General features: G+C 44.0%; 1 protein-coding gene across 1 annotated transcript in view; it reads left to right on the top strand.

Annotated features, from left to right (window-relative positions):
• LOC106568925 (protein phosphatase 1L) overlaps positions 1 to 22,072 on the top strand; it is a 29,287-nt gene extending 7,215 nt beyond the window's left edge. The window contains exons 2-4 of the mRNA XM_014139763.2: positions 9,196 to 9,370; positions 10,881 to 11,042; positions 20,356 to 22,072. Coding sequence (XP_013995238.1) covers positions 9,196 to 9,370; positions 10,881 to 11,042; positions 20,356 to 20,708 — 690 coding nt within the window. The 3' untranslated portion in view covers positions 20,709 to 22,072. The remainder of the gene's footprint in view (positions 1 to 9,195; positions 9,371 to 10,880; positions 11,043 to 20,355) is intronic.
• The last annotated feature ends 375 nt before the right edge of the window (positions 22,073 to 22,447 follow it).

Genomic DNA, 22,447 nt, shown 5'->3' with positions numbered 1-22,447 from the left:
CATATGAGATGGGTAATGTAAGATATGTAAACATTGTTAAAGTGGCATTATTTAAAGTGACTTGTGATCCATTTATTAAAGTGGCCAATGATTTGAGTCTGTATGTAGGCAGCAGCTGGGTTAGTGATGGCTGTTTAACAGTCTGATGGCCTTGAGATAGAAGCTATTTTTCAGTCTCTCGGTCCCAGCTTTGATGCACCTGTACTGACCACGCCTTCTGGATGTTAGCGGGGTGAACAGGCAGCGGCTCGGGAGGTTGTTGTCCTTGATGATCTTTTTGGCTTTCCTGTGACATCGGGGGGTGTAGGTGTCCTGGAGGGCAGGTAGTTTGCCCCCGGTGATGCATTGTGAAGACCGCACCACCCTCTGGAGAGCCTTGCGGTTGAGGGCGGTGCAGTTGCCGTACCAGGCGGCTCCCTCTGCTGTTTCCTGAAGTCCACGATCATCACCTTTTGTTTTGTTGACGGTGAGGGCCTTCATGGGTACAGGAACAATGGTGGCCATCTTGAAGCATGTGGGGACAGCAGACTGGGATAGGGAGCGACTATTACATAGCTATTATACAAACACTTTTACACACTCTTACACGTGCATTTTAGAAGTCACAAATGCCACTTTAGTTTACTCATTAAGTATGATGACTGTGTCTATCTTCATAAATGAAAATACTAAAAGATTTATGTTGATGAGGAGTTCTCTTAGGAGTTTGTCCACCATGCATGCATTGTAAGATGAGACCCAGATTAGACCTTATATTGACTACAGAAGAGAGGTAATGAAGTCTGCCATTTTGAGGTTCATGTGGTAGTCGTTAATCCTCTCTGCTTTTTATCTTTTGGTAATGCTCATCTCCTGTAGCCTAATAATTTAGTCCACAAACTGTTGGCATCATCTTCAGGCAGATTTTACTGTGTTCTCTATGTTATTGGCTCTTTTCTTATGATAAAAAAAAAAACGGATTAAAAAAACGTTTTATTTTGTGTTGTGTTACCAGTCTTATATGTACACTGAAAACGAAAGCCAGTTCAACCTACATCACCTTTCAGCCATTAGTAGTACTATGTCAGTCATGCTATTCCTTATCTAAATAGGTTGGCTACTTCCTGTTAATACAAGGGACCTCCTTGGCCTTAAGGCTTTGAATAGGGTTGTTGTTGTTGTGTAGTGAAGGCTGGAGGGAGTTTGATTGGGCATTCTGTTTACATATCTATCTGTACCTTTCTGCCTATTCCTGTCTGGTCCGCCATCCCTCTGTGGGCCAGTTACCACCCCTGCTGTGTGTGTGTGTTTTCTGTGGTCATGGTGACAGAGTGACATGCATTAGCTATTACTCTGCAGGCTGGGCTACTTTGACCTTGTTCTCAGTGGGATTTTTGCCAGAAACACACAAATCGGAGTCCACACACACACACACACACACACACGCACAAACTTAACACACAACAAATTCCAGAACTGCAAATGTTAAATCCGTCCCAATATAAAATAAATAAATAAATAATGAACCGAAGATCGTCATGCTCCTCTGATGCTTTTAAAAGCAGACAACGTGGTTTGTTGTATACACACCATGTTCATTTATTTGCATCAGTGTGTCAATGTACCGACTCCAACTTCCTTGCCTGGTTTGGTTTACTAGAGACGGTTATGTGGAAACATGGAAGACGCCACGCTGTAACTATAAAGGCGTCAGGTTCCCCTGGATGCCTGTGATCTGCTGGTGGTTGGTGAACGCGACTTAGGCCTCCTTGATCATGTGAGGGAAATGTACTGTTTTATGGATCAAATCAATGCTACTTCCTAATCACTAATTAGATGGGTTCGTGCAGGTGACGGACTGATTGCAGATGGAGGAATCCTCACTGTCACTGATCCTCAACTTGGCAGTCGACCAGAATATTGCTATGGGAACAACCGAGTTGTCTCAAGTAATGATAATGATGAATTAATTATGCTAAATCATGCAAATATAACTTGTCAGTGTATAGCTGTATATAAGACAGCTGCTGGGACTGCCCCAACAGAGCTTCTGATAGACCTGTACGGTGTGCAGAGTTTGTTGTAACCTCTCCAGCTTGCTGATAATAAAAAGTGATTCATTTTAAGATTGGCTTCAGGTGTCCCTTGTGTTGAATGTCCACCACAATCTGTTGGCAGAAGTCTCTTGGTAGTTCCCATCCATCTTTTTCATTTGGAGTGGAATTCTTTGTGTCTCGCCTGTCTCTTTGTCACAAAAAAGGACCTGGCCAACTCCCGTACCAAACATTCACCTGCCTCTTTCCTCGGCTACTCTTGTGACATGAAGCGAACAAATCGAACCGTAGGTCTTTCACCATTTAGAGGCTGGAGCTTGGTGCACCAGCATCTGAGAGTGGAAGGCGGCTCTGTTGACCCAATGCTTAGGTACACTGTGCCCGGGCTGGCCACATAGGCAATAAACCTGGCTGTCAGCCGCTGGGCAGAGTGGTCCTGCAGCAGGACCAAGGAGTTGAGCCCAGAGTACCACAGGAGAGAGTTGTCAATGCCTACATGAGGCAGGTCCCATTTACAGTATCAGTGTAAAGGGGATCAGTGATAGTGAGGCGGTCCGCCTGAGAAATAACTAAATCAAATAAAATCAAAGTTTATTTGTCACGTGCGCCGAATACAACAGGTGTAGACCTTACAGTGAAATGCTTACTTACAAGCCCTAACCAACAGTGCGATTTTTAAGTAAAAAAATTGGTATTAGGAACACAATACATAAGTAAAGAAATACAAAATAAAAACAGTGAAAATAACAGTAGCGAGGCTATGTACAGGTACAGAGTCAATGTGTGGGGGCACCGGTTAGTCTGGCTAATTGAGGTAATATGTACATGTAGTTATAGTTAAAGTGACTATGCATAGATGATAAACAGAGTGTAGCAGCAGCGTAAAAGAGGGGTTGGCGGGGGGGGTGCTGGGACACAATGCAAATAGTCTGGGTAGCCATTTGATTACCTGTTCAGGAGACTTATGGCTTGGGGGTAAAAACTGTTGAAGCCTTTTTGTCCTAGACTTGGCGCTCCGGTACAGCTTGCCATGCGGTAGTAGAGAGAACAGTCTATGACTGGGGTGGCTGGGGTCTTTGACAATTTTGAGGGCCTTCCTCTGACACTGCCTGGTGTAGAGGTCCTGGATGGCAGGCAGCTTAGCCCCAGTGATGTACTGGGCCGTACGCACTACCCTCTGTAGTGCCTTGCGGTCGGAGGCCGAGCAGTTGCCATACCAGGCAGTGATGCAACCAGTCAGGATGCTCTCAGTGTTGCAGCTGTAGAACCTTTTGAGGATCTGAGGACCCATGCCAAATCTTTTCAGTCTCCTGAGGGAAAATTGGTCTTGTCGTGCGCTCTTCACGACTGTCTTGGTGTGTTTGGACCATTCTAGTTTGTTGGTGATGTGGACACCAAGGAACTTGAAGCTCTCAACCTGCTCCACTACAGCCACGTAAATGAGAATGGGGCGTGCTTGGTCCTCCTTGTCCTGTAGTCCACAATCATCTCCTTTGTCTTGATTACGTTGAGGGATAGGTTGTTATTCTGGCACCACCCAGCCAGGTCTCTGACCTCCTCCCTATAGGCTGTCTCGTTGCTGTCGGTGATCAGGCCTACCACTGTTGGGTCATCTGCAAACTTAATGATGGTGTTGGAGTCATGCCTGGCCATGCAGTCATCGGTGAACAGGAAGTACAGGAGGGGACTGAGCACGCACCCCTAAGGGGCTCCAGTGTTGAGGATCATCGTGGCAAATGTGTTGCTACCTACCCTCACCACCTGGGGGCGGCCCGTCAGGAAATCCAGGATCCAGTTGCAGAGGGAGGTGTTTAGTCCCAGGATCCTTAGCTTAGTGATGAGCTTTGAGGGCACTATGGTGTTGAACACTGAGCTGTAATCAATGAATAGCATTCCCACGTAGGTGTTCCTTTTGTCCAGGTGGGAAAGGGCAGTGTGAAGTGCAATAGAGATTGCATCATCTGTGCATCTGTTTGAGTGGTATGCAAATTGGAGTGGGTCTAGGGTTTCTGGGATAATGGTGTTAATTTGAGCCATTACAAGCCTTTCGGAGGACTTCATGGCTACGGATGTGAGTGCTACGGGTCTGTAGTCATTTAGGCAGGTTACCTTAGTGCTCTTGTGCACAGGGACTATGGTGGTCTGCTTGAAGCATGTTGGTATTACAGACTCAATCAGGAACATGTTGAAAATGTCAGTAAAGACACCTGCCAGTTGGTCAGCACATGCTCGGAGGACACGTCCTGGTAATCCGTCTGGCCCCGCAGCCTTGTGAATGTTGACCTGTTTAAAGGTCTTACGTCGGCTACGGAGAGCGTGATCACACAGTCGTCCGGAACAGCTGATGCTCTCATGCATGCCTCAGTGTTGCTTGCCTCGAAGCGAGCATAGAAGTGATTTAGCTCGTCTGGTAGGCTTATGTCACTGGGCAGCTTGCAGTTGTGCTTCCCTTTGTAGTCTGTAATAGTTTGCAGGCCCTGCCACATCCGACGCGCGTGGGGACGATGTCCTTGATGCACTTATTGATAAAGCCAGTGACTGATGTGGTGTACTCCTCAATGCCATCGGAAGAATCCCGGAACATATTCCATTCTGTGCTAGCAAAACAGTCCTGTAGTTTAGCATCTGCTTCATCTGACCACTTTTTTATAGACCAAGTCACTGGTGCTTCCTGCTTTCATTTTTGCTTGAAAGCAGGAATCAAGAGGACATAATTATGGTCAGATTTGCCAAATGGAGGGCAAGGGAGAGCATTCTACACGTCTCTGTGTGTAGAGTAAATGTGATCTAGAATTTTTTTCCCTCTGGTTGTGCATTTAACATGCTGATAGAAATGAGGTAAAACTGATTTAAGTTTCCCTGCATTAAAGTCCCCGGCCACTAGGAGCGCCACCTCTGGGTGAGTGGTTCCTGTTTGCTTATTTCCTTATACAGCTGACTCGGTGCGGTCTTAGTGCCAGCGTCCGTCTGTGGTGATAAATTAACAGCCATGAAAAAAATAGATAAACTCTCTTGGCAAATAGTGTGGTCTACAGCTTATCATGAGCTACTCTACTTCAGGTAAGCAAAATCTAGAGACTTCCTTAGATTTCGTGCACCAGCTGTTGTTTAGAAATATACACAGACCCCTCGTCTTACTGGAGTGTGCTGTTCTGTCTAGCCGTTGCAGCGTATATCCCGCTAGCTGAATGTTTTCCATGTCGTAATTCAGCCACGATTCGGTGAAACATAAGATGTTACAGATTTTGATGTCCCGTTGGTAGGATATTCGTCATCGTACCTCGTCTAATTTATTGTCCAATGATTGTACGTTGGCAAGTAATATTAATGGTAAGGGCATATTTCTCACTCGCCATCGGCGGATCCTTACGAGGCACCCCGCCCTGTGTCCTCTATACCTGCGTCTCTTTCTCCTGCCAATGACGGGGATTTTGGCCTTGTCAGGTGTCTGAAGTACATCCTGTGCGTCCTGCTTGTTGAAGAAAAAAATATTTTGTCTAACCTGAGGTGAGTGATCGCTGTCCTGATATCCAGAAGCTCTTTTTTTGCTGTAAGATACGGTTGCAGATGCATTATGTGCAAAATAAGTTACAAATAACGCGGAAAAAACACATAATAGCACAATTGGTTAGTCACCCGTAAAATGGCTGCCATTTCTTCCGGCGCCATCTTCAACTAAGAGAAGGTTGCACAACATCCTGACTAGTGCCAGAGACACGTCAAGAGAAGCACACGCAGTAGACTATAGACCACTGAGTGAATGAGTTATAAGAACATGCATATAGGAATGTGTTGTGGAACTTTTTGTCAGAAGGGGGCCGTGTGTTGAATTAACTTATCCGGAGCTGAGCTCTTTTGGCAGGCATGTGGTGAGAGTAACAGAGGAGGTGTGTTAGTTTGAGAAAGCATGTGTATGTTTGTATGCACCAAACCCAACAGACTCAGACGGCTAAATGTTCACCTTTTCAGTATGAACCTTAAGTTACCCAAGTCTCAGGAATTAAGAAAAATCTTCCACTCTTCCGCCTTAAAGTTGCAGGAGGTGTTTGTGTTCAAGGGCTTTTTTCCAAATAATTTTCTGCAAGTTGGTAAATATAAATGTTTGCTTGTCCCCCAGTATCAAATGGAGCGAAATGTCTCCAAAACAAATATCTGTGTACAGAACAGCTTGTTCCAAACTGAGCAGTGTGTCCATAAACTACAAATATGTTGCATATTCTCAACTCTCTTTCTTTTTCAACCTTTTAGCAGTCCTTCTTTTGACCAAAAGGTAAAAGGCCAGTAAAGTAGCAGGAGCCTATCTCCTGTTTCTCTAATGTGAGACAACTTGACGTACAAGGACAGGATGCTAGTCTATCACAGGACCTAACCTCCAATCTCTCTCCTTAATGCTGAACTTCTCTCTGAAAGGTTTTCTACCAAGCTAAGTTGAGTCTACAGCCATGAAGACTGCATTGACTTTTACATGGCTCAGTCATTTGGGCACTTGGATGGGTAACTACTGTTCAATGCTCCCGGAGGGAGAGAGGGAGGGAGGGAGAGATTCTGATAATTTATTTATACCATTTCACCCCCCTCTCCTTTTCTCTCTCAAATGAATCTGCTCCTATAGTTATCACGGTGGGTGAAATGAGTTTGTTAGTTAATATCTCATCTGCCTCGGTTAATTGGATGCCTTGATTACAGGACTGATGAAAACACAACAACTGTTGATTGCAAAGTGTAACGAATATGCAAACGACATGAGCATTGGAGCCTCAGGTTTGAGAGAGTTTTGAACGGCTCTCTACTGAAATATTTCTGAACGTCTAGCAGCTGAATTAGTGTTCAGTACGGCGAACACGATCCCAGGAGAAAGTAGGGAGCAGGGGAAATAAGGAAAGGGCTTGAAAAATAGAGCAGGGAGGAATGGAGAGGAAGAGAGGTTGTTGAATAATTAAGCACAGAACACCTGTTGAACCATCCTTCATTTTCTCTTTCACCTCTCAGACCAAAGAATAACCACTAAGATACTGAAAACCATCCTCTTAATGTCAATCCAACTAATATCACATTTTTACTTGTGGTGAAACTAAGAGGATTTACTGTGCTTACCTGAGTAAGGTAGCCTTGTCGGGTAGGAGCGTTGGGCCAGTAACCGGAAAGGTTGCTGGATCGAATCCCTGAGCTGACAAGGTAAAAAATCTGTCATTCTGCCCCCGAGCAAGGCATTTAACCCACTGTTCCCGGGCACTGATGACGTGGATGTTGATTAAGGCAGCAACCAGCACCTCTCTGATTCAGAGGGGTTGGGTTAAGTGCGGAAGACACATTTCAGTTGAATGCATTCAGTTGTACAACTGACTAGGTATCGTCCTTTCCCTAGTACACAGTAATCTCAATATACAGAGTCTTTTTAACATCATCACTGGAAACCAATGTTAACCTTCATGCACACTGTAGAGCTCTTCCCATGGTAATTGATTAGTCATTATTAACTATTATAAACTGGGTGGTTCGAACCCTGAATGCTGATTGGCTGACAGCCATGGTATATCAGACCGTATACCAGGGGTATGACAAAACATTTATTTTGACTGCTTTAATTGCGTTGGTAACCAGTTTATAACCAGTTCAATAAGACAAATCAAATCAAACTTTATTTGTCACATGTGCCGAATACAACGAATACAACGAGTGTAGACCTTACAGTGAAATGTAAAATGTAAAAAAAAATGCTTACTTACAAGCCCTTAACCAACAATGCAGTTCAAACCCTCGGGGGTTTGTGATATTTACATATTATTATTATACATTTTTTGGGGGTGATATATCGCCAATATACCACGGCTAAGGACTGTGTCAAGGCACTCTGCGATTCGTTGTGCCTAAGAACAGCCCTTAGCCGTGGGGTATTGGCCATATACCACACCTCCTCGGCCCTTATTGCTTAACTATACCATGGCATTGTTTACCGGCAAATGTGTTAAATTATAGCCATGGTATAAAAATGATAATGAACTCGGGGCTCTATGCGTTTTCTGGAAAATAATGCAACTCTGTGGAAAGTCAGTTCCACTCTGCTAGCGCGTGGTGGAATACACCTTCCACGTCGTTCATTATTTTCCATAGAACGCATAGCCTCTCGTTGATTATCCCTCACCCAATTCATTCCTGAACAGCCAGGCATGATTCATTGAAATTAGCAACTCAACCAAGTGTGCGTTTGGGCACACATATTAAAAAATCTTACAAATAGCCTCCATTCACTCAGTGCTGTATGTAAACACATTAATTATGTGTAGACATACTGCCATATACATTGAAACCATTTCTACACTGTATATATAAAATGTGATTGGTCAAATATAACTTCTATGGTCCTGCACTATGTATAGATTTTTGTTTAGATATGCTCTTAAAAAGTACTGGGTCTTACTGTAAATAATGAATAGGCTCCCTCTAGTCTTTATGAATATTTCTGGTAGCTCCTAGAAAGCATTGGTGTCTTTGAGTGTCATGTCGTGCCTTTGGTGTGTATAAAAAAATGGTGTTTTCAACTTTGTATTTTGGGGTCAAGTCTATTTCAATGTATTTAAATTTGAAGAACTTGTTTTGACTTTCAGTTTAAATTGAACCATAATATAAACGGACATTTTGAAACTAAACATCTGATACTTTGTTTACCTTGGCAGCTATCTCCTGAGTGGCGCAGCGGTCTAAGGACCTGCATCTCAGTGCTAGAGGTGTCACTACAGACCCTGGTTCGATTCCAGGCTGTATCACAACCGGCCGTGATTGGGAGTCCCATAGGGAGGTGCACAATTGTCACAGCGATGTACGGATTAGGGTTTGGCTGCTGTTGACTTGCCTAGTTAAATAAAGGTTAAATATAAAATCTCCTGTTTGGGCTCTTGTAAAAGATGGGCACATAGAGACTCTATCTCAAGGCCACCATTAATTTACTCAGAACACTGCTGAGTATAGACAATAATCATGTACGTCTTTCAAACGTAACAAAGTTGAGTCTGGATGAATTTGGCTATAAGAAAAAAAGCTAACATTCTGTACTTGTAACGGCACGGCGTTGTATCAACAAATCGTTGGAATGTCGACCAGTCAAATAACTGAAATTCAACCAAATAAGGGAAATTCTCTCTCTATCCTCCCTTCTCTCTCTCAGGCTGCAGCTGACTACGTGAAGGCCCACTTGCCCGAGTCTCTGAGGCAGCAGCTGCTGTCCTATGACAGGGAGAAGAGGGAGGGCGTTCTCTCCTACCACAGCATCCTGGAGCAGCGCATCCTGGCTGTGGACCGAGACATGGTGGACAAGCTCTCCGCCAATCATGACGAAGCAGGTGAGGGACCGGATGAGTGCTGACCTAAGATCAGTTTTGCCAATAATGAATAAGATTACATGTACAGGGGGAACCTGATCCTAGATCAGCACTCCTACTCTGAGACGTTTTGTGAATACGGGCCCAGGTGTCACACATTAAAAAGCTGGCAGCAATGGGGGAGGGGTTAAGACCGTAGGTCAGATAGTTATCTTCAGTAGGAAATGAAAATATGTGTTCTTATTGGACAAGTTAAGGTAGTACCTACCTGTTTCACTCTGTTTTCCACCTATTGAACATAACCCAGGTTAAGACTGGTCAGAGTTGCCCCTCTCTGTAAAACATCCTAATGACGTTCTGCGTAGAGAAAACAGAAAGACAAGGAACACTTTTTATAAATGTAAAGCACTTTTTAGATGTTTTACAGATTTTGTCTGTGAAGAAGAAATGCCGTATACATCAAATGTTGTATTATTTGTTATGGCGGCCGTGAAATGTCTCCATGTACAAGGTCAAGACACAAAGTCAGTGTCGTTACCCTTTGTTGCCCTGGGAGATTTATTGTCAGCCCTGAGAAATGGATTAAATGCCTGTACTGGAAACAGTACCTTATAAATCACTGGATTTCCAATGGAAGAGGAGGACAGGGGCAGAATGAAAAGGTGAACCTTTGTCAGATAAGTTATTAGGGCTAAGAATAGCATTCACTCCTCTTACTCGGATGCTTTCATTGTTATGATATACACAGAGTGTACAAAACATTGGGAACACTTACCTAATATTGAGTTGCACCCCCCTTTGCCCTCAGAACAGCCTCAATTCATCAGGGCATGGACTCTACGAGGTATCTAAAGCATTCCACAGGGATGCTGGCCCGTGTTGACTCCAATGCTTCCCACAGTTGTGTCAAGTTGGCTGGATGTCCTTTTGGGTGGTGGACCATTCTTGATACACACGGGAAACTGAAAAACACGGCAGCGTTGCAGTTCTTGACACACTCAAAGCGGTGTGCCTGGCACCTACTACCATACCCCATTTAAAGACACTTCAATCTTGTGTCTTGCCCAATCACCCTCTGAATGGCGCACATACACAATTCATGTCTTAATTGTCTCAAAGCTTAAAGATCCCTCTTTAACCGGTTTACTCACCTTCATCTACGCTGATTGAAGTGGATTTAACAAGTGACATCAATTTCACATGGTCAGTCTGTGTCATGGAAAGAGCAAGTGTTCTTAATGTTTTGTACACTCAGTGTATATACACTGGCGTTCAGTATTGCGGTTGATTAGCAGAATAGGATACACATATTGTATTCTGAGAATGAGAAACACAGGTGAAAAATGTATTCGAATAAACTTAAAGGGACATCACATAAAAAAAATCTAAGTTCGTGAAATGTTTTCAGTACTTCACAGTAGTGTAATATCAAAATAGATCCACGTCCCAGGCCATCGGTTGTGTAGATCTAGCTATGGTTTTGGAATGTAATGTCCCTTTAAAAAAATATCTATATTTCTCCCTCTCTTAGGCACAACATGTCTGGTGGCCCTGCTATCAGACCGGGAGCTGACGGTGGCCAACGTTGGGGACTCGCGGGGCGTGCTGTGTGACAAGGATGGGAATGCGGTGGCCCTGTCACATGACCACAAGCCCTACCAGCTCAAAGAGCGCAAGAGGATCAAGAGGGCAGGTGAGCGGAGCGCTGCATGGATCAAAAGGACCACAACGCTATGGGGACGTTGTAGAGACGTTTGTGTCAAACCTAGCTAAACTGTAAATACTACAGAGTGAAGTCACGCTAAATTTCACAGGGCTGTTTTAGAACGGAACTAAAAAAGCATGAATGAAAAAATCTCAATTGAAAATGCTTCTCAGTCCAGCACCAGTGCTGTCAAAATTCTGTTTTTTTCTGTGTTTCCAAACCTCTCTGCCAATAACATCTAGTTTTCCCTTCTCAAGTCAGACCACTCCCAGACAGTCCTAGCAAAATTCTTGCTTCAGAAATAGTGTTTTGCTAAAAAGCAATTTCTTTCTTTTTGACCATTTTAATGGAATGCACTTAATTTTTACCCAGAAAGGATTTGATATTGATAATAAATATCTGCTGCATTGGGCCTTCAAACTGTCCAGGAAACAAACTGTCACAGAAACAAAACACACATACATTTCCTTGGCTGTGGCAGGCAGTGTATAATTATTCTCATAAAATGTTTCCCACATTTCAGCAGATCACAATGGCATGCTAGGATGAATCACTAGAATGAATCAGTGTCAAACAGAGAGACTAAGAATTGCAGCCTTGAGTCGCCACCTGTTGGCCCTCTTTGGAAATGCAAACAGTGATGTCTTATCAAATCAAATTGTATTGGTCACATACACATATTTAGATGTTATTGTGGGTGTAGCAAAATGCTTGTGTTCCTAGTTCCAACAGTGCAGTAGTATCTAACAATTCACAACAATACACACAAATACAAAAGTAAAATAATGGAATTAAGAAATACATAAATATTAGATCGAGCAAAGTCGCATTGGCATTGACTAAAATGCAGTAGAATAGAAAACAGTATATATATATATATGAGAAAACTAAAGCAGTATGTAAACATTATTAAAGTGGCCAGTGATTCCAAGTCTATGTATATAGGGCAGCAGCCTCTAAGGTGCAGGGTTGCGTAACCAGGTAGAAGCCGGCAAGTGATGGCTATTTAACTGTCTGATGGCCTTGAGATAGAAGCTGTTTTTCAGTCTCTCGGGCCCAGCTTTGATGCACCTGTACTGACCTCGCCTTCTGGATGTTAGCGGGATGAACAGGCCGTGGCTCGGGTTGTTGATGTCCTTGATGATCTTTTTGGCCTTCCTGTGACATCGGGTGCTGTAGGTGTCCTGGAGAGCAGGTAGTTTACCCCCAGTGATGCGTTGGGCAGACCGCACCACCCTCTGGAGAGCCCTGTGGTTCGCTGGCAGTGCAGTTGCTGTACCAAGTGGTGATACAGCCCGACAGGATGCTCTCAATTGTGCATCTGTAAAAGTTAGTGGGGGTTTTAGAGGCCAAGTCCCTAAAATTTCATCAGCCTCCTGAGGTTGAAGAGGTGCTGTTGCACCTTCTTCACCACACTGTCTGTGTGGGTGGACCATTTCAGATCGTCAGTGATGTGTACGCCGAGGAACTTGAAGCTTTCCACCTTCACTGCGGTCCTTCGATGTGGATAGGGGTGTGCTCTCTCAGCTGTTTCCTGAAGTCCACGATCAGCTTCTTAGTTTTGTTGACGTTGGGTGAGAGGTTATTTTCCTGGCACCACTCTCCCAGGGCTCTCACCTCCTCCCTGTACGCTGTCTCGTCATTGTTGGTATCAGGTCTACTACTGTTGTGTCTTCTGCAAACTTGATGATTGAGTTGGAGGCGTACGTGGCCATGCAGTCATGGGTGAACAGGGAGTACAGGAGGGGGCTGAGCACGCACCCTGTGGGGCCCCTGTGTTGAGGATCAGCGAAGTGGAGGTGTTGTTTCTACCTTCAACACCTGGGGGCGGCCCGTCAGGAAGTCCAGCTTAATGATGAGCTTGGAGGGTACTATGGTGTTGAATGCTGAGCTATAGTCAATGAACAGCATTCATACATAGGTATTCCTCTTGTCCAGATGGGATAGGGCATTGTGCAGTGCGATGGTGATTGTATCGTCTGTGGATCTATTGGGGTGGTAAGCAAATCGAAGTGGGTCTAGGGTGTCAGGTAAGGTGGAGGTGATATGATCCTTGACTAGCCTCTCAAAGCACTTCATGATGACAGAAGTGAGTGCTACGGGGCGATAGTCATTACGTTCAGTTACCTTTGCCTTCTTGGGTACAGGAACAATGGTGGACATCTTGAAGAAGGTGGGGACAGCAGACTGGGATAGGGATAGATTGAATGTGTCCATAAAGACACCAGCCAGCTGGTCTGCGCATGCTCTGAGGACACGGCTAGAGATGCTGTCTGGGCCGGCAGCCTTGCGAGGGTTATTAGCTCTGACAAATGATAGGGAGCACTAATACAGTGAGGGGAAAAAAGTATTTGATCGCCTGCTGATTTTGTACGTTTGCCCACTGACAAAGAAATGATCAGTCTATAATTTTAATGGTAGGTTTATTTGAACAGTGAGAGACAGAACAACAACAAAAATCCAGAAAAACGCATGTCAAAAATGTTATAAATTGATTTGCATTTTAATGAGGGAAATAAGTATTTGACCCCCTCAATCAGAAAGATTTCTGGCTCCCAGGTGTCTTTTTATACAGGAAACAAGCTGAGATTAGGAGCACACTCTTAAAGGGAGTGCTCCTAATCTCAGCTTGTTACCTGAATAAAAGACACCTGTCCACAGAAGCAATCAATCAAGATTCCAAACTCTCCACCATGGCCAAGACCAAAGAGCTCGCCAAGGATTTCAGGGACAAGATTGTAAACCTACACAAGGCTAGAATGGGCTACAAGACCATCGCCAAGCAGCTTGGTGAGATTATTCGCAAATGGAAGAAACACAAAAGAACTGTCAATCTCCCTCGGCCTGGGGCTCCATGCAAGATCTCACCTCGTGGAGTAGCAATGATCATGAGAACGGTGAGGAATCAGCCCAGAACTACACGGGAGAACCTTGTCAATGATCTCAAGGCAGCTGGAACCATAGTCACCAAGAAAACAATTGGTAACACACTACGCCGTGAAGGACTGAAATCCTGAAGCACCCGCAAGGTCCCCCTGCTCAAGAAAGCACATATACATGCCCGTCTGAAGTTTGCCAATGAACATCTGAATGATTCAGAGGACAACTGGGTGAAAGTGTTGTGGTCAGATGAGACCAAAATGGAGCTCTTTGGCATCAACTCAACTCGCCGTGTTTGGAGGAGGAGGAATGCTGCCTATGACCCCAAGAACACCATCCCCACCGTCAAACATGGAGGTGGAAACATTAAGCTTTGGGGGTGTTTTTCTGCTAAGGGGACAGGACAACTTCACCGCATCAAAGGGACGATGGACGGGGCCATGTACCGTCAAGTCTTGGGTGAGAACCTCCTTCCCTCAGCCAGGGCATTGAAGGTGGGTATTCCAGCATCACAATGACCCAAAACACACGGCCAAGGCAACAAAGGAATGGCTCAAGAAGAATCACATTAAGGTCCTGGAGTGGCCTAGCCAGTCTCCAGACCTTAATCCCATAGAAAATCTGTGGAGGGAGCTGAAGGTTCGAGTTGCCAAACGTCAGCCTCGAAACCTTAATGACTTGGAGAAGATCTGCAAAGAGGAGTGGGACAAAATCCCTCCTGAGATGTGTGCAAACCTGGTGGCCAACTACAAGAAACGTCTGACCTCTGTGATTGCCAACAAGGGTTTTGCCACCAAGTACTAAGTCATGTTTTGCAGAGGGGTCAAATACTTATTTCCCTCATTAAAATGCAAATCATTTTATAACATTTTTGACATGCGTTTTTCTGGATTTTTTGTTGTTGTTATTCTGTCTCTCACTGGTCAAATAAACCTACCATTAAAATTATAGACTGATCATTTCTTTGTCAGTGGGCAAACGTACAAAATCAGCAGGGGATCAAATACTTTTTTCCCTCACTGTGTATCATGTGCTGGATTTGGTAAGTGGTGGAAAAGTACCCAATTGTCATACTTGAGTAAAAGTATTGTTACGAACCGGCTCAGAGTTCGCAACAAGGGAGACAACGTGGAGACAAGGAGTATCAAAATATATATTTATTAAATAAAGTAACTAAGTAATTAACAATGGTGTGTGTAATCAGTAGTGTAAGTGAGTGTTTTGCATAGCTGAATGTAATAATGCAGGGTGTTGAAAAGTGCCAAAGCAAATAACCAAAAAGCCACAAAAACTACACAACCAAAATCAACAAAGTGTCTGGGTGGAGAGAGTCTTTCCAATAACTGTGGAAGAGGTCTCTTTATCCTGGGACACACCCGGGCCCAGGTGCTTCCCATTTAGCTGACGACCCTTACAACTCCGCCCACCGGCATCCTAACAAGGAAACAAGAACAGAGAGAATACGGCAGACAGAGTGGGAGGGTCGTCACACACCCCCCCATAAAACCGGGGACCAACAAGGGCCCCGGAACAACGTACCAGCCTCTGCGTCCCAAATTGACACAGGCCTCTGCGTCCCAAATTGACACAGGCCTCTGCGTCCCAAATTGACGAGAGGTTACATGTTCACCTTCCACTTGCCCCAGCCAACAACCTCCTCCCCAGACCTCAGCAACCTTTGTGCACAGGAAGCAACATTTAAGAGGAAAGGAGAACACAAGACCAGGAGGGAACAGACAGGAAAGTTAGAACATGATAAAACCAAACAATGGTCAGTCACATAACATTCAGGAACAGGGCGCACAAGAGACCACATCAGCTACAAACGCAAACAACATCTTCCAACGGTTCATAGTCACTTCTCAACGGTTGTCATTTCCCCAACGATTCATAGTCACTCCAATGATTCATAGTGACTCCAACGATTCATAGTCACTAAACTCATAACCGAATACGAGTACAGACCAGAGGGTGTAATAAAGGCAAAAATGTAATGTGCCCTACTCGTCAGTGGCACCTGCCAATAGCACAATAACAGGTCAAATTTGCTCACAAACTTAGCTGCGCCGACTTGATCAACGCAGTCCTCCCTCCGAGGAAGAGGAAATTAATCTGGCTTAGTGACTCCGTTTACCTTACGGTGGTCCGTTCCATCCGGTTTACTGACCAAGATACAGGGAGAAGCCCAACTGGAGAAAGAAGGCTCTGCTATCTTATTCTCCAGCATGTACCTGACCTCAGCATCCAGGCAACGCAGTTTCTCTACAGAGACTCTATAGAACCGCTAACGAATGTGGTCAGCATCTCCAATGTCAATATCATGCTCTATCAAGTTTGTACGTGTAGGTGTCACAGAAAACAAACCTGGAATTTTCCGAATCAGACCAACCAGCTCTTTCCGCCCGTCAACAGGTAGCTGAGTAAAAGGGCTATCCAAAATATCCAGTGTCTATGAATTTTTCAATCTACCCTGCAGTAAACAATCATCGGGACCAGGAACATTTGTCCTCATGCACAGACCTAGCATTACAAGAACCAAGGGAAGTAACGGTATCAGCCAAACGAACAGGTTTACCATCCTCTGTAGACTCCCACTTTCTCATCAGAACATCCTCTTGGAGAAAATAACCATGTGCGACATCTCCCAACTGTTCCACAGGCACAATTTGGTCACGCAACTCTTCTAATGTGGGGTCAGTCCGTTGCGCATTGATTAGATCGGAGCGGAATACAGATAACGGGATAACAGGGAAAACAGTGAGAGACTTCTTTGTGGTATTCTCATTTACCGGAGCAGGGACCAGGTCGCCATGGCTCATAGACCGCGTCACTTCACCCGCAGAGAACACCGCTGGGAAACTCTGCGCACTCTCATCAGGAATCCCTACAATTGACGGTTTAGTGGAAACCACTAGAGATGGAAACACGACAGGCCACACACGCTCACCAGCCAAGTTATTCCCAAGGATAACGTCGATACCCTCAATAGGCAACGAAGGACGCACCCCCACAACAACCTCACCTTTCACCAGTCCACAATCCAATATCAGTTTATGCAATGGAACTGACAGATTGTTCAAACCTATTCCCCTAATTAGAACACTATTCCCAGAATCAGTCTCAGCAGAGAAAGGTAACACAGATTCCAACACAAACGATTCCGAGGCACCTGTGTCTCGTAGGATCGTCACTGGCACTAGGTTCTTACTTCCTAACATAGACACAAAACCCTCCGTAATGAAAGGTAAATAGCCTGGGTCAATATGGACTTTCACATGCCCATGGGCCTGAGACAATGTGTCAGGAGTAAACTGATGTGGAACAGACGCAGCTAACGCCGTAGGCCTACACTTAACGTTAACACACGTACTGAATTTACCCCTAGACCTGAGAACCGGACATTCGTTTTTCCAATGACCTGAGCCTTGACAGTAGTGACACTCTTGACCAAAGTCAGTTTTACCACGGGAGTCAGGCTCAACCCTAGCTGAATGAAACTCTGCCCGTGAACCAGAGTATCTCGGTGAGCGAGGCCCAAATCTCTCCGAACGCCCCCACTCACTCCAAGTACGGGGTTCTACAAAAACACTTTTGTGAGTCAAAACATATTCGTCCGCCAAAACCGCAGCTTCAGCGACAGTCTTTACTTTTCGTTCGTTAATATACGTCGCTATATGACCAGGGATTGTGTCCTTAAATTGCTCTAGCATAATCAGATCACACAGCCCTTGAAAAGTAATAACTGCAGAGGCGGAACACCAGCGATTAAACTGTGAAGATAATTCTCGCGCAAACTCAACATGAGTCTGCTTATCATCCCTTTTTAAAGTTCTAAATCGTTGGCGGTAAGCCTCAGGAACCAATTCGTAAATCTGTAACACCGCCGTTTTAACCTTATCATAAATGACACTGTCGGCTACACTAAGAGCTGAATATGCTTCCTGCGCTTTACCAGTCAGCACACACTGCAACATTAAAGTGTGGTCAGAATCAGGCCAACTCCTAGCGTCAGCAACACGCTCAAACAACGAAAAGAATGTCTCAGAGTCCTTTTCATTAAACTGAGGCAACAACCGTAAATTCCCAACAATGTCAAATGTGTCCGGGGCACGACCAAAAGAGAAACGACTCCTAGGTAAATCTGCATCACCTTCCCAGAGCAAACTCTCCACTGAGAGCTTTCCTTCCCTAACCAACTCTAGTCGCTCTTGTTGCAGCTTGATTTTAGCACGCTCCATATCCTGTTTAAATTCCAATTCCTTTTCATATTTTACACGATCGTGCCCTAGCTGTAACAGAAGCAGCTCTTTCTGCTGTTCAAAAAGAAGACCACTAGGACTAACCGATGGAGCGGTCATTGTAGCATATCGGGGAGACGGCGAGTCCTCAGAGGCTGCCCCAGTGGTAACGTCAAGAATACCACTCTCCATCAGATTGGCCTTCAATATTAACCTAATAGAATTTTTTTTGACGTTTATCACTAATTTCAACCTTGTAGTGTTCAGCAACCTTCAACAGCTGTTCTTTAGTACATAAGTCTAACAGTTCCTCTGATGGAAAGCGAATGAACTCGTCTACATTAGATGCCATAGTCAGTGAGAGAGAAAAAAAGAAAATCTCACTCAACCCCTCTGAGCACACCAGACCACAACAAGAGAAATAACAATCACACTGGCACCACAGAAAGAGAGATGAGATATGGAGCTTCCCCAAAACCTACAATAACTCAACCCTAATCTTCATGCAGATTTGCGGTGGGTAATTATGCACTGTAGCCCGCTGGCAAGGAAGTAACCCCCCAGCACGCTGGTAGATTCCACCAAGCCACGGATGTGCCCCCGAGACAACTGCTCAGTCCACAGACACCACACAAAAATAACAATCATTAACAATGCCCAACATATTCCAAAATGAAACACGTCGCTAAGCCTATCAGGGGAAAAAGGCTATAGCTCCTGGTGGTAAGTTTCACTACCCTATCCAAATCTCCCACTGAGGTACACAGCTGATTGCACTCACGTCCTCAGACCAATGTCCCAACAGCAAGTAGAACAAGCGTTTCCAGGCTGGGCAGGGGCCTGGAAACTAACCAATGTACTCTCTCCAACACAGTACACGAACCAACCAAACAAAAGCAACCAGTACTGAGCACCAAACTCAAACTAACAAAATATACAAACAAATTACCTACGGAATTTAACATACCTCCACGTTTTCTCCCAAACACAAGTTCAATATCCCGGACGAGCCCCCACTTGTTACGAACCGGCTCAGAGTTCGCAACAAAAAGGGAGACAACGTGGAGACAAGGAGTATCAAAATATATATTTATTAAATAAAGTAACTAAGTAATTAACAATGGTGTGTGTAAGCAGTAGTGTAAGTGAGTGTTTTGCATACCTGAATGTAATAATGCAGGGTGTTGAAAAGTGCCAAAGCAAATAACCAAAAAGCCACAAAAACTACACAACCAAAATCAACAAAGTGTCTGGGTGGAGAGAGTCTTTCCAATAACTGTGGAAGAGGTCTCTTTATCCTGGGACACACCCGGGCCCAGGTGCTTCCCATTTAGCTGACGACCCTTCCAACTCCGCCCACCGGCATCCTAACAAGGAAACAAGAACAGAGAGAATAAGGCAGACAGAGTGGGAGGGTCGTCACAGTATAGATTCCTTAATAGAAAATTACTCAAGTAAAAGTGAAAGTTACCCAGTAAAATACTACTTGAATAAAAGTCTAAAAGTGTTTGGTTTAAATATACGTAAGTTTCACAAGTGAATTCAATTGCTAAAATATACCGAAGTATCTCAAAAGTAAAAGTATAAATCATTTCAAATTCCTTATATTAAGCAAATCAGGCGGCAGCATTTTCTTGTTTTTAAAATGTATGGATAGCCAGGGGCAGACTCCAACACTCAGACATCATTTACAAACTATGCATTTGTGTTTAGTGAGTCCGCCAGAATAGGCAGTAGGGATGACCATGTGTTCTCTTGATAAGTGCGGGAATTCATTTTCATCATTTTCCTTTTCTGCTAAGCATTCAAAATGTAACGAGTACTTTGGGTTGTCAGGGAAAATGTATGGAGTAAAAAATACAGAATTTTAGGAATGTAGTGAAGTAAAAGTTGTAAAAAATATAAAAAGTAAAGTACAGATACCCAGAAAAACTACTTAAGTAGTACTTTCAAGTATTTTTACTTAAGTACTTTACACCACTGGATTTGGTAAATATAATATTTATAGATATATAGATATTATGTACTTTGACTAGGATACAGACATTTCTATGCTCAGTCTGCACTTTTTTCTGTGTTGTTTTCTGTGTACACAATGAATGACCAATGACTGACCAATGTCCATAACAAAGTTACAGATAGTTTAATTCAATTGCATGGCACTTCCATTCCTTCACCACCAGGGGGCTTCATAAGCTTCAACGGTTCATGGCGAGTCCAGGGCATCCTGGCCATGTCTCGCTCACTGGGCGACTACCCCCTGAAGAACCTCAACGTGGTCATCCCCGACCCTGACGTGTTGACCTTTGACCTGGACAAGCTGCAGCCCGAGTTCATGATCCTGGCGTCGGACGGCCTGTGGGACGCCTTCAGCAACGAGGAGGCGGTGCGCTTTGTGCGCGAGCGCCTGGACGAGCCGCACTACGGTGCCAAGAGCATTGTGCTGCAGTCCTTTTACCGCGGCTGCCCAGACAACATCACTGTCATGGTGGTCAAGTTCAAGAGTGGTCCTGTGGGGAGCAGGGCCGGGGAGTAGAGGTGGTGATGAGGTCACAATGTCATGATAGGGTCATCATTATTGTTATGTTATAGATTGTCTCTTCTCCCTTGTTGATAGTGTAGCAAGTGATCAACCTGGGGAGGATCGGGAACTGTTGCAACCTGGATACCTGGCATTCTCTTTGACACACATGTACACCTACACCCAAAACGATTTGTTTTCATTTCTGACCATAACTTTTGGATAGATACACATTTTTGTTTGATATATGGATTTTACTCTGAAGCTGGAGTGCTAGATCGTCCTGACACGCATACGTACACACACACTTCCGTCTCACACGTTGGCATTCAGCATGAACACTAATCTCATCCATTCAGTCTTTACTGACCCACAACTGGAGATCACCCCTTCTGCATCAATGAGAAGATGACTCTCTGACTCAACCAGCACTACATACTGTGATCTACTGTTCTCTACCAACAAACAACAGCAGTGTGTTCTACTGTCAAAGGACTGACACTCCTAAAGATAATATTTTTTTTTTTTTAAGTACCTTTTTGAGACTTTTAATTTTGTGGAATGATAAGCCCTTATATCAGCCCATAAAAATACTGTAAGTCCTTGGTCGTATACAGGATCAAACCCTGACTTAGCTCCAGCCATTGCCTTTTTTTGTTAACAGTCTTACCAAGCCTGATGTATAGTTACTCTATTATGGTACTGGACCTGTATAGGATATTTGTTTAGCCTATCCATGTTTGGGAAAGATCTGTGAATGTTAGCACCCAGGTGTTGGTGCTTCCGTCGGAATCGACTGATTCAAAGGTTACACAGCTGAAACAGGAAGGCTAATTGCCAGTAATATGCAATACGATTGGAGTGAATACTGATGTGTTAATAAGGTCAGGATCATGTTAGAGACGAAGGATGGCCAACTTTGCTCCGAGAGTAGCAGCAGTGTGTGCAGGGTTTAATTCCAGCCCAGCACACCTGATTCAAAGAGTTTTAAGTAATAAAGACTGCACACACTGGTTATCCAGGAACAGTTGGCCATCCTTGTGTTAGTTTTACTACTGTACTACTGTATTGAATACTACAATTACTACTGTATTTCATAGGTACATTTTATGCTTGAAATTATGTGGCAAGCCTTTTATAATTTAACAATGTACCTTATTTGCCTTATTTATTGTTTCCGTTTTAATATTATTTCCAAAATAAAACAAATACAGCTGTTTATTGTTGACCTTTACACATGCATAAGTCGATAATGTAACAACAAGCATCACTTGTAGACAGCTCACCAACAAGTCACTCATATACTCTGCCAAACACAAAATGTATGACTTTGCTGAATACAGTCTGTCAGTATTAAAATTCAATGCTACCTTGTGAAATGTTTTTGTTGTTCTTATTCTTGCCAATTTGAAAGAGAATGTGCAGAGAGTTAGCTGCAACTGCCCTCTCAGATATAACACGGTCAATTACTTATAAAATATGTATGTTGGGTCCAATCACAATTTAGGCCTATTTTAATTGTATAAGATAGCAAAAATAATAAGTAATTGAAATCTCGAGTCACAGTTTTGACCTCTGTTGCCTATTCATGTATAGCCATGTGTATGTGCAGGGTCGGACTTAGTGATTTGGAGGCCCCAGGCAGAGGCCAGTCTGAGGCCCATAAGCGAGTGCACCAACATTTTCAATGGGTTTTATAGTGAAGACGTAATTTAACTATACTTTTTTATGTACCATGAACACAACCAAAAAAA

This window comes from Salmo salar, chromosome ssa14, assembly GCF_905237065.1.
Source record: "Salmo salar chromosome ssa14, Ssal_v3.1, whole genome shotgun sequence".
NCBI lineage: Eukaryota > Metazoa > Chordata > Actinopteri > Salmoniformes > Salmonidae > Salmo > Salmo salar.
This window is presented reverse-complemented; position numbering and strand designations above follow the sequence as displayed.